Source organism: Crinia signifera, chromosome 2, assembly GCF_055691185.1.
Source record: "Crinia signifera chromosome 2, ASM5569118v1, whole genome shotgun sequence".
Classification (NCBI taxonomy): domain Eukaryota; kingdom Metazoa; phylum Chordata; class Amphibia; order Anura; family Myobatrachidae; genus Crinia; species Crinia signifera.
In genome coordinates this window covers 244,024,453-244,037,734 of record NC_139218.1, presented here as the reverse complement: position 1 = coordinate 244,037,734, position 13,282 = coordinate 244,024,453, and the positions used below count along the sequence as shown (strand labels likewise).

Sequence of the window (13,282 nt, the reverse complement as noted above, 5' to 3'; positions counted from 1 at the left end):
GGATGGTGCCTCCTTTTTTCTGCCAACAACTTCTCTCCATACCCAAGGGTTACACACTGTCGGTTCCCTAGGGTTGGGGAGGTAGAAAGAGGGCAATTAATACAGAGCACCCTGCTGTTGTGTGCTATGTAGGCTGGAGCACAGTATTCCCTGCCCCAGCACAGTGAGACACCGCCAGAGTGAAAAGCAGCAGGACTGACAGCAGTAGCTTGGCTGGGAGTGCTCTTTCCTCCCTCCCTAACTGCAGAGCTGTGCCTGTAAGCCCGTCTCCAGTGCAAAGCACCACTGGGAAGAGGTGTGTGTGTGTGTGTGTGTGTGTGTGTACACCTGCAGGGTGATTCGTGTTAGCTATATTGGATGAGCCGCAATGGCAGCAAGAGTAATTGGTAGGTAACTATTATTATTTAGGGGGAGGGGTTAGGTAAGTATGCTGAAGTGGCCGGTAACTAACTAGCAAATCTGTGCAATACCCTTAGTCCAGTCTGTCCTGCCGGGTGTCCACTAGCCCTGCCTTCCCTGCTCCCAAGCCCAGCTCTGTGCCCCTCAAAACCTTCCTTTCCTGCCCTGTGCCTCCTCAGTCCAACCTTCCCTGTCCTATCCACGCACATACTGACATTCTAGGGTTAATTTTGTTGGGAGACGATTAACCTACCAGTATATTTTTTTGGATTGTGGGAGGAAACCGGAGTACCCGGAGGAAATCCAGAGCAAGTACTGGAGAATATACAAACTCCGCACAGTTAGAGCCATGGTGGGAATCAAACCCATGACCTCAGTGCTGTGAGGCAGTAATGCTAACCATTACACCATCCGCACTGCCCATATACAATAACAGGAGAAATAACAACAACAATAGACTCAATGACAAAATTGTAAATATGGATTTTTTTTTCTTTGAGGTAAAAAGAAATAACAGTAAGAATGTATGGTAAATCATGTAACGATTATAATATATACAATTTCCAAATACTGTACATGCTGTCTGGTGACAAACTAAATAAAAAGAACATACACATGGTTCATCAGGCAATTATATAGCACATGAATAGTAAAATAAAACTAGAAAGCAAAATACATTAAAAAAATAAAGTGGAACAACCCCCGTGGATTATAAATTGGTGGATTAAGCATGTAGTGGCTGACAAAATATTTTTATGAACATTAAAAACTATAGTAGCCCATTGTTCTATTCTTACCCACAAAGAACACCCATTTGTATTTGAATGTAGTGTTTGCATTTAACTTGCATAATCTTCAAACAATATAGTACATTTGCACAGTAACTGCTGGGAAATGGATGGTTTTTCTTTTCACTATCCTGGTATCACAGGCAATCAAGAATTTAATTTAATAGGATGAGAGTTTCAGAAAGTGAGAGAAAATCACTTAGAAAGCCATTTGCCATCTGATCATTGAATACACTCACGGCGAATCCCATTGAAAAACCACAGCGAATTGCGGTGACTAACTGACGGCGAATTGTCCGTCATTCACTGTTCACCGTCGGTGAATATTGCACGTTGAATAGGGCGAATCACTTTTTCAGTAAAAAGATTCACCTTACAGCACGAAAATAGCACACATTCGCCGTAGAACATGGCGAATCAGCCTCATTGAATACTGCCCTCAGTGTTGAAATAGTAACAGAAGATATTACACTATGCTATACAGTATAATATGCTATAGACATGGTCAAATCTAAACTTTATCAATAATCTATTTATCAATGTATGCTTGCAATTATATCTTATGTTTAAAATATAAAATGGGAGCAGATTTTAAACTATATCCTAAAATAAAAACATTTGCTTTACTTGATGTTTCAGCTTTCTATTATCTTAAAACAGTAACATTTTTCTTTACTGGGAGTCATGTTATACTACATAGTACTTTGTCACCTAGAATAGTCAACCATTGGTATTTTTGAAAAGTTATTTAATTAGACAGCACGTTTCTTCATAGACAGACAACATGTTTAAAAAATACCTATAGATTGATGACATGCTTAAATGTATTAGCTGTTTGTTTTGCAGTCCACAACTTCTGTTTTAAATAAAACAAGCTGTAAACAAGAGATGGAAAACCTTCAGCAACATCCAGATCTCCCATGATGGCTTGCAAGCAGAAATATGATGTAATTTGTACACGGATGACATCATTCATAGCAGCAAGCTAATCAGTGGAACATACAAAATAAGGTGAAAATGGGATGTACGGCAGGTGCAAAGAAGAAATAGCCCTTCCTGTTGCAAATGTAAACATTCCTATATGATAACCGGTCCGCTGACTTGAACTAAGCCGTATTTACAGCCCAAAACCAATGTCCCTGCACTTAGACAGGAAATGTGCAAGTTTACACTAATGCAACACAGTTAAAATCAATGCTATCAGCAGCAAGCATGGTTTCCCAAAATAGTCCCTGTACAGCCCTCTCTATACATGTGTATATACATATAAAAAAAAAGATTAACCCCCATCCCATAGCACTAGAGAAGTCTGGAGGCGGAGCTCTAACGCTATAGAGCAAGGAATGAATTAAGGATACATTTTAACAAAAAAAAAATCTTTTGGTGTTTTTCAATTTAAATAAAAAGACATTCATAGGTCAAGCAATCTTCAAGCTACACAGTCTGTATACTACAGAAGCACAGATGGAGAGGAGGCACATTGTTCATGGTTTTTCCTGTACACATACACATATTAACATGTACATGCAGACATACACATTTAGCACAAATAAAGTCTACCAGTTGCCTAAACATAGCCGTAGCAGCTTTTTTGGACAATAATCAGCCTTTAAATAGAAACTATGTAACTGAGGCACAATGTTTCATGCCTCATAGTTGTCACTACTATAGGTCCTAAGAAATAGACTGCATTCACACGATGATTATTATTTCAGCCTACAAAATGGCTGCCTTCACGGTGTGAAACTGATAAACACATTTTAATATAGACAGTCACTATTTGATTATCGCATTCCTAAATAATTATATATGTTTTACAAAGATCTGTTGTTTGCATTGTTTACAAACCACAAGCTTTGGTTCATAATGGTAATGAGGGTGCAAGTCTGTGCAACATAGGGGAGCGAGGGGTATAGCAGCAGGCGAGTTTCATCCAGGCATGCAAGTACTCAGGACGTCCCTTCATCTTCCTCCACGTCAGCCAGCTCAGAGTCCTTCAGCGCCTCTCCACTTGCTTGCTTTCTGTGTGAATGAAAAACATGGTATTATAGGTCGGTGGTTTACTCATGTTATGTTATATGTGAGGAACTAATTTTTTCACATTGTTTTTAGGAACCAATTTAGAACATTTTATGTATTTATAAAACCATAAAGAAAAAGAAATATAGTTGGAGATATGAGATTTTTTTTAAAAACTAAACTAGGCTACAACATCACTGCATATATACAACTACTATTTACAAATACCTTGTAGGCCCTCTCACACAAAGTCCCAGACCTCTGGCTTTTGCAGGCTATTACATGCAGGGGTATATTTATTAAGCCTGTTAAAAATTTACAGTTAGGGGCAGATTGGCTGGCAGGCTTGCCTACCCTCCCAGATTTGCCGTGAGGCTCCTGAAAATCAGGTACCCCTCCCAGCCCCCGGGAAGGTGGGCATTCCTCCCGCATTGGCAATGCAGCCCCCGCAACCCCCCTTCGTTCTGCCCAAAATAACGTTTTTGTGGGTCCACAGTGAGGGGCGGGGCTAAAATGATGTGAATGGTGTCATTTTGTGTCATTTTAGCCCCTCACCCAATCCAGAGACTCGCAAATTGCAGTGTTTGCCTGCCATGGGGCAGGGCTTGAGGATGTCCACTTCCCCCCTCCCCCTGCCATACTACAATCGAGTAGCAAATGTCGGCAACTATGTTGGCTGGTGAGTTATCACTGGCCACTTTATCACTTCACCAGGCTTAATAAATATTCTCCTTGGTCCCTTATGTCCTAGCAGCTACAGTAGCATGGCTCTAAAAGTGCTCTCCCCTGATCAGTCACGATGTGATTAGGTTAATGGTAGTGATTCCCAGGACAACTATCCAGAGGTTGAAAATGCCCATGCATGAACAAGCTTTCAGTTGTCATGACATAGGGTCAGATGTAACAAGCATTTAAAAGTTCAAGATGTAGACATCTAAGCCTTCTATAGCAACCACTGAACAAATATCTATCATTTTATAGAACGTACTTAAGAAATGTTAGGTACAAGCAGATTGGTTGCTATCGCCAACTTCTCCACTTGTCCGAGTCTTGATATGCCTCTCCCGTGGTCACCAACATGTATGCAATAGTTACAAATTCTAGACCAGGGGTGCATAGGTGCCGATTTTATGGGCCCGAGCACCCACGGAAATTGATGAGCACCCACGGGCCCGAGTCCCGCTGCTGGGCCACCATATTAACTTGCCCCAAATTCACATTCTGACACAGGGAATGTGCCCGAAATTCATATTCTGACACAGGGAATGTGCCCCAAATTCACATTGTGACACAGGGAATTTGCCCCAAATGCACATTGTGACACAGGGAATTTGCCCCAAATTTACATTCTGAAACAGAGAATGTGCCCCAAATTCACATTCTGCCTCAGGGCACCATAAAACAACATCCCATTCAACTGGTCCCTTCTGCAGCATACCCCTAACCATTGCATCTGGTATAGTTAGACTGTTAAGGAACATTATGCATTTCTATATAAAGAAATGTCATTTAAATTGAAAAGTTTAACAGTTATGCCATATATGAGCCTAATTAACTATGGTGGAGCCAGTTTGCATATTCATGATGCACACATGTGTGAACCTGATCTAACATGTTCAAGCTTAAATTAATCAATGGTTAAAAAATGCTAATTATCATCGAATGATCCTGTCCTTGTCCCCCAACGTCCCCCCCCTTTCCCCGCATCACAGCATACCAACCACATTCCACACTTTGATGTGGCCATGGTTGCCGCACAACCTTCCTGCCCCACATAGCAAGCACATTATTAAGTCAGTCTTACACTTTATTATCTGAGTGCTGCTGCCACTCTGCCTCCTCCGCTGCTCAGCTCTCCTGCCAGGCGACACCTCCTCTGTCCTGCATTTCATTAGTGCGCGGGTGCATGGTGACGTCACCCGCGCAATGTACTGCTGGGACAACTGAAGCCAGAAGAGGCTTATTAATTAATTTTAAGGTAATGGGGGCTTAATACTTAAAAAAAAAGATTGCGATCTACCTGCGGAAGGTCCGCGATCGACTGGTAGTTTTGGCCACCCCTGATCTAGACACTTTCTATTACAGGACAAATTTGTCTTTCAGAGCATGCAAAAGATTTGGCACTCATGTATTCACAGCGCTTCATTTCCACATTTTGTTAGGTTACATCCTTATTCCAGAAAGGAAAAAAACAATATTTTGTATAGTAAAAATTTGAGCCTTTGTGCAATACATATTGATGCACCTTTGGCAACAATTATTGCCTCAAGTCTTTTTGAATATGATGCCACAACCTTGGCACACATATTTTTGGGCAGATTCACCCATTTCTATTTATAGAACCTCTCAAGCGCCATCATTTTGGATGGGAAGCGTTGGTGCATAGCCCATCTCTCCAGGCATGTTAAATCGGATTCAAGTCTGGGTTCTGGCTTGTCCACTCAAGCACATTCACAGTTGTCCTGAAAGTCAAGAGTGCCCTGGAGCAGGTTTTCATTCAGGATGTCACTTTACATTGCTGCATTCATGTTTCCCTCTATCTTGCTGCCACCACCATGCTTCACTGTAGGGCCTGGTGATGAGCAGTACCTGGTTTCCTTCAAACGTGATGCCTGTCATTCATGCCAAAGAGTTTAAATTTTGGCTCATCAGACTAGAAAAAAATGGTTTCTCATGGTCAAAGAGTCCTACAGGTGCATTTCGGTAAACTCCAGACGGGCTGACATATGCTTTTTACCAAGAAGTGGCTTCCATTTGGCCACTCTAGCATACAGGCTTGATTGATGGATTGCTGCAGAGATGGTAATACTTCGAGAAGGTTCTCCTCTCTCCACAGAGGAATGCGGTAGCTCTGACAGAGTGACTATCGGGTTCTTAGGTCACCTCCCTGACTAGGGCCCTTCTCCCCCATTCACCAGCTCTAGGAAGAGTCCTGGTGTTTCTGAACGTCTTCCATTCAGGGATGATGAGGGCCACTATGCTCAGTGGGACCTTCAAAGCAGCAGATATTTTTATACACCCTTCCCCAGATTTGTGCCTAGAGACAATCCGGTCTCTGAGTTCTACAGACACTTCCTTTGACTTCGTCCTTGGTTTGTGCTTTGACAGTAAGGGGGAAATTTACTAAAGGAAATTTGTAAAAAATAGGTGTATTTGTATCCAGAAATACACTTATTTTTGACATTTACTATCCCGAAAATACGGCAATTCGTATTCGTATTGATAGCACATCAATACGAATACGAATTGCCGTGTTTTCGGGATAGTAAATGTCAAAAATAAGTGTATTTCTGGATACAAACACAGCTATTTTTTACAAATTTCCTTTAGTAAATTTCCCCCTAAATGTCAAGTGTGGGACCTTATCTGTAAGGTGTGTGCCTTTCCAAATCATACCCAATAAACTGAATTTACCAGAGGTGGACACCAATGAAGCTGTAGGAATGTCTCAAAGATGGTTAGTGGAAACAGGATGCATCTGAGCTCACTTTTGAGCTTCATGGCAAAGGCTGTGAATATTTATGTACATGTGATATCTTAATTTTTAACGAATTTGCAAAAACCTCCCTCAAATTTTTTTTCTCATGTTGTCATTATGGGGTATTGTGTGTAGAATTTTGAGGAAAATGTAATTAATTGTGGAATAAGGGTGTAACATAACAAAATGTGGAAAAAGTGAAGCGCTGTGAATACTTTCCAGATGCACTGTATACAAGAGGATGTTTGGTTTGAAAAAGCACATTGGTTCTGTCCTACAGCATGACACATGTTCCTGCTTGACACTTCTCTGTTATGAAGAGAATTTCGTAATTATTTACTTAGACAACAGCAGCACACCAATAGATTGATCATATATTTAAATAATTACTGAATTCAAAAACCTACAATCCTAGGCATGCACACAGAAAGGTGGAGGGTGCTGGTGTGCACAGGCACACCCTAATGTCTTGTACGTCACACACACACCAGGACAGAAATGTGCCGATGTTCACAGCTGACTCAGCCTTGACTAGCTAATTACTTATAGCACTGGTTCTTAAACTCGGTCCTCAACAGTTCACGTGTTTCAGGTCTCCACACAGAATCACAGGTGAAATAATACCACGTGTGATCTTTTGAAATGTGTCAGTGAATAATGAGTGCACCTGCAAGTTCACCTGGAAAACGTGCACTGTTGAGGGTACTTGAGGACCGAGGTTGAGAACCACTGGCTTATAGTACGCAACCACACTGTGAGGGCGCCGCTTCACTGTGCAATTCCTAGCCTGCTGCTATCTGCTGACCAGTGCTGATGGAGCGGACATTAGATGGTTCCCTGAATCCTGTATACCTAGAGCAGGTTCTGTAAGTGAAGGAAGATGTAGGCTGTGAGCGGAAAGGGGTGTTTTTTTGCCAGAGGCTGGAGGAGAGAGGGTTGCGGTCCTGTTAGATGGGAGAGAGGGGCTCTGTACAAAGAGAGGTGATTACTGCGATGGGTAATGTGATGTGTGCTATTCCCGAAATAAGTAAGTGATGTAAGGGATGGTGTCTAACTAGTACATTTACAGCTGTAATACCTATCTAGTTACCATGCTGTAACTAACATGTTCTTAATCTTGTTCACATGCGGGCACCTTAATGCTGGGATCAAAATATTCAGAGCCAATCCCACATACCTATTCCATTCAGCACTCCCCTTTCTTTTCCTAAGTCTTACTCTCTCATATATAACATAGGGTTAAACACGCCCAATAGGTAGTAATATTCACTCCTCCAATTGAGCAGACCCTGATAAAATATGTGCTGTTCATGCCTACAATTTAGATTTGGTCTGAGCCAAGTAAGTGAAGATACAGTGTATTACTTAATGGCAGTGCAGTATTCTTCCATTCAAGCTGGTTACAGTTGTCACTACAAGAAAGATACAGCACTGGTAATAATTAACTGTACATTATCTCAACATACTAATTTCCACCTAAATCAAAATATAACGGTTGTCATCATAGGATATTGAGCTATAAAGGTACGTTTGTTGCAGCATCCCAGTGGTGTTATAACGTTTAGCATTTATAATCTGTATTTCTACAGAATGAAAAACACAGAATGTAGCATGTCTTGCAGATACAGAAACACGAGGAGTAATCATCCAATCAATGGATACATTTAGAGGAAAGATCCACATGATATACTTGGCAGATAAGACCAGAGGAAAGCTTTCCGGACCACACTGATAACGAAAATCATTTTACAGCAGTCTTTCAAAAAATAAATGCTGTGACATAAGCTTCGATCAGTCAGTCAGGGTTATGAAGCCACTGTAAGAATGATGTAATGAAGGACTCCGCATGATTCATGGTAACTAGTGCCGAGGCAAGTACAGTATTCTACAACAGCAACAAAGATCTGCCTTCTAATTGCACAGAAGCATTAATTTTACATAAATATCCACCAATATGACCAGGTGATCCTGATTGTAGAAAGTGTTAATACAAGTATTCTAAGGGATGCTGGAGGTTGTGCGGACTGTGTCTGCTCATTGTATAGAGCAGTTTTAGAAAGAATACAAAATCTTAATGGAAAGGAAACAACTGATAGGCAGTGGCATACCAAGGGTGCAGCAGCTTTGGGGCCTGGGCTAATACGCGTGCCTGCAGCTCCCCCTGTACTCAGGCACTAGCTGCCCCCAGCTCTGCATCATATTCGACCGCTGCCGATATCATATCCTCCCCACCCTTCTACCAAGGCTGCAGCCACAAGGAGGATACAGTGTAAACGGGTGTTACCTCACTGTCTCAAGTGCCGTGATTTATGTGCATTTAGGGGCATGGCCTAATGCTGGGAAGTACCCACCCCATTCAGAATATTCTGCAGCTAGAGTCAGATAGTACTCAGGTAGTACTCTCCCTGTCCTTCTAACTCTACCTGGCATAATGTGCAACAAGGGCTCTGCCTGGCGTAACGTGTGATGAGGCTCTCCTTGGTGTATTGTGTAATGGGGAAACTATGTGGCATAATGTATGAAACGGGGCTCTACCTGGAGTATTGTATATAAGGGGGCTCTACCTGACGTATTATGTATAAGGGGGTGCTACATGGCATAATGACTAACAAGAGCTCTACCTGGTGTAATGTGTAAATAGGACACTACTTGGGGTAATGTATATGAGGGGGCTCTACCTGAAGTAATATGTATAAGTTGCACTACTGTTCTGCAAAATTTGAATAATGGAGACTACTGTGCTGCATAACATGAATTGGTACTATTTTGTGACATCGCCCATTCCCCATGAAGGCACACTCTGGTGTTATTTTAAATATAGGGGAGAGGGGGCACCAACTCTTTCTGGCACATGGCACCAAAATGTCTAGTTATGGCTGTCTCTCTCCTTCTCACCTTGGCTCTCTCCCTGACCTTGTCCCTTTTTCTCTCTTGCTGACATACTCTCTCCCTGAACACTATTTCTTTCCTAGACACCCTCTTGCACCCCTATTTCTCTCTCTCCCTGACACTTGCTCCTCCCCTTACTCTCTCTCGCCGACACCTTCTTTCTCCCTGATCCCCTCTTTTGCTAATCTTTTTCTCTTATTCCCTTTTTTTCCATGAAATCCCCCATCTAGCTCTTCTTGCTCCTCCCTCTCTCTTACACCCTTTGTCTTTCAACCCCCCCCCCCTTCCTCTTTTTCTCTCTCTCCTGCAAGGAGCTTCTAGGGACAACAGCAGGCAGGGGGGTTGGAGAGCCCTTTCAAGATTTTGCGATGGGGCCCACAAAGTTCTAATTATGCCCCTACAGATAGGTAGTAGTAAATAAAAACACTTTAGGTCAGTTACTCTGTATAAATGGGCGCTCCCCTTTCCGGACTCATCGAAATAAAACAAAAAAAAACATGGAAACTATACTCCCCTTCTGATGTTGTCTGTTTCTTGTCCCTGGATTAACTTTTCAATACACTGGGTTGTGGAGGTTTGATGTGGTCACGTTGAACATCACAGTTAGGGGTCGCGCTGTCTGTCATGCGGGCCGCGTGGTATGGTCAGGGCGCCGGGGAGCAGGGGCACACAGGAGGCAGGTCCCATGGTATCGTTTCCATTTTTTTGTTTTATTTCGATGAGTCCAGAAAGGGGTGCGTCCATTTACTGAGTATTTACCCATTTATCCTAGTGTCCTTTTTCAGAAAGCCGGGAAGCTTTCTATATACTCAGACAGGCTGAACCCCTTGTGTAGCGCTACGCAATTTCTCAAAACCACTCAAATTCCATTCAGTTGCTCTGTATGCCTGGGCCTAATGACCAGTGGCGGCTCATACCTTATTGTAGAAGTGAAATCAAGGTCCAGGCGCCTGTACAGTAGAGAGGACAGGCACCGGGACCAGAGCATAGGCAGTACCGACGTAGGTACTGTGCATGCACAGACCCCAGATTTTATAGGCTGCCACGCAGCAGCCCATAGAGAGGCATCCCGGAGGGAGGGAACAGATCCAAATGGACTGCCTTGGGTGACTGGCTGGTCAGACTTCCAATTGGAAGTCAGTGCCAGTCACAGTGAAGCCAGTGCAGTCTCACAGACTGCATCTGGCTTCACCACAGTGGCGGATTTTACCTGGGTGGTAAAAACCACCACTGCTAATAACCTTAATATCTGCACATTCCTAATTCAACTGAAGATTATTCTGTTACAAACACTTACAGTTCTAATTATTGTTAAAACATCAGCATTTTTAGTCCTACCTCAGAAGCGATTGTCCTGATGGACGTTCATTACAAATGGTGTAAACTAAGGGCCAGATTCAGTACAGCAAGTCATTTTGTGCCTGGAACAAACCATGTTGTAATGCAAGGGAAGCAAATGCAACCATATTTTTTCTCTGCAGAGTAAATACTGGCTAATTTTGCGTGTAGCCCATAGATTTTAGACAAAGTTATTTTTACACTGCAATAGATTATAGTTCAAATCTAAATCTCTCTGCATATTACATCTGCCCCACCTGCAGTACAACATGGTTTTGCTTTGCTAACAAATCTTAAATCGGGCTGAGAAAGTGGTGTAGCATTAAGATTCTGGATGGGTTGCTAAGGGCAATTGTACTTTATATTTATTAATAAAATTAATATGAAATTAAATAAAATCTGACCTTGAGAGTTTACTTGTGTGGAAGGACTTACCTTTTTTGTAACAAATTAGGGATTTCTATACACTGTTTTGGATGCTCACATAATGCCAGTATTAAAAAGGTAAATAGCACAACATTTCACTTTTCATAAAAGATCACTTTCAATATTTCAGAGAGACATTTCCATGGCCAGAATAAACATTTGTTGAAACAACACATTTTCCTACAGCTGTGCCTGAGGGAAGTTGCTCGTCTTCGTAATCCATTTTCCCAGAGGCTATTAGAATGAGCTTGAACACGAAGAAAAAAAAAAGAAATAATGACTTCCAGCCTTGGATCAAAGTTTAATCTTTCATAAACACTGATGTCCTAGAACTCCAAAGGTTTTGCCAATTGCAACTTAACTGGTGGGTAGAAGTGCATTGTTCCTGTACTAATACTCATACCCAAGCTCCTGATGAAGACGCGAGCTAGCGTCAAAACGCGTTGAGCAGCATCCAGTATCTCTCCACTGCACCTAACTGCCATTTGCACAATACCAGGACTGCACTATATCCCGCACTTTATTCCGGACTGGTTTCACTATTGTCTCCAGGACCTCTCCAATTCAGCAGCTATCAGCAGTGTCATGCCAGGTATGCTTATACCAAAAGGACTGCCATAACAAACCTGCTTGGATCACCTGGACCTACTGGGCATTTATCCGGATGGGGACATAACCTATGCAGCTAGACCTTTAAGGAGACTTTCCATTTCCCCCGTCTCCCCCTGGTAAATATAACGTGCTGGTGCCAATATTGTGGAGATATTTACATCAGAGAGCCTCTGTCCTATTATATGTATTTTTAATGTATTTTTATTGTTTATGAATTATTATGAGAGCTCTCATTGAATTATATTTTTATTATTAAATGCTATAATATTCACATGTGGTAGTGTATACTTCTTCAGAACAAACCTAGCGCTGTACATCCACCTTTTTCTTGTTCCTATACTAAGTATGTCAGGAATGGACCAGTGCATCATCAGGCCACATGGCAAAACTGGGGTGGGTCCGGCGTTACAACTAAATAAATAAATATATATTAATACAGCTCGGTTCTCTTTTGACCTTTGGGCTTTAGAGCAGATATACTCCCTACAATAACAATTCCTATACATGTATTTCTTCTGTTTTTACCCATTGAATGCATCGTCTGTGTATCAAAATGCAAACTAGATGCACAAGCAGCTTTTTCTGATTAAAATGATATGCAGCATGCCTATATTCTGTATGTAATTGTGACAGTGTTTAAGAGTCAAACAGTGTAACTGTTACACAAAACATAGACAAGCCGCATTTCACTGTATGTGAGTGGATCTGCATAACAAATAAATTACATGTACAGAACATGAGTTATTTTGATAAATCAAAGTATATTTAGAATTTTTATGGTTAGAAATAATTTTTTTTAATGTTTATTACAAATGTGCTCTAATTTTGTAATTGTAATTTCATTTAAATATTGCCAAGTAAAACTCACCCAAACAAACCAGCTCTAATTTATAGAGCTTCATGCAACTGTTAAGCAATATACTTTGCATTCTGGTGGGTCTGAATAAATCGGCTGCTTCCTGATCTAAATACCACTAGAGTTCACATTCGATTTGCAAACAGAGCATAACACACCATAACATTTTGCAGGTTCCAGAAATAATTCGGACAGTCTAGCACAGGGCTGGGCAACACCGGCCCTCCAGATGTTGATGAACTACACATCCCAGCATGCCTTGCATCAGTTTCAGCATGGCCACATAGCAAAACTAATGCAAAGCATCCTGGGATGTGTAGTTCACTAACATCTGGAGGGCAGGTGTTGCCCAGCCCTGGTCTAGCATCTAACTTTGAGTGATTTTTTTGTAGATACTAAAACTAGCTCTTATTACATCCTGGTCTATGTATTTTTTTTCCACTGTATTTTTGGTACTGGCTGAAAGAGCCTGGGGAT

General features: G+C 41.7%; 1 protein-coding gene across 2 annotated transcripts in view; it reads right to left on the bottom strand.

The window, feature by feature from the left end:
* Nucleotides 1–866: 866 nt before the first annotated feature.
* Nucleotides 867–13,282, bottom strand: part of CAMKK1 (calcium/calmodulin dependent protein kinase kinase 1) — a 249,204-nt gene continuing 236,788 nt past the window's right edge. For both annotated transcript variants that reach the window (XM_083174142.1, XM_083174143.1), the window contains one exon: nucleotides 867–3,209. In XM_083174142.1, coding sequence (XP_083030268.1) covers nucleotides 3,137–3,209 — 73 coding nt within the window. In that variant the 3' untranslated portion in view covers nucleotides 867–3,136. The remainder of the gene's footprint in view (nucleotides 3,210–13,282) is intronic.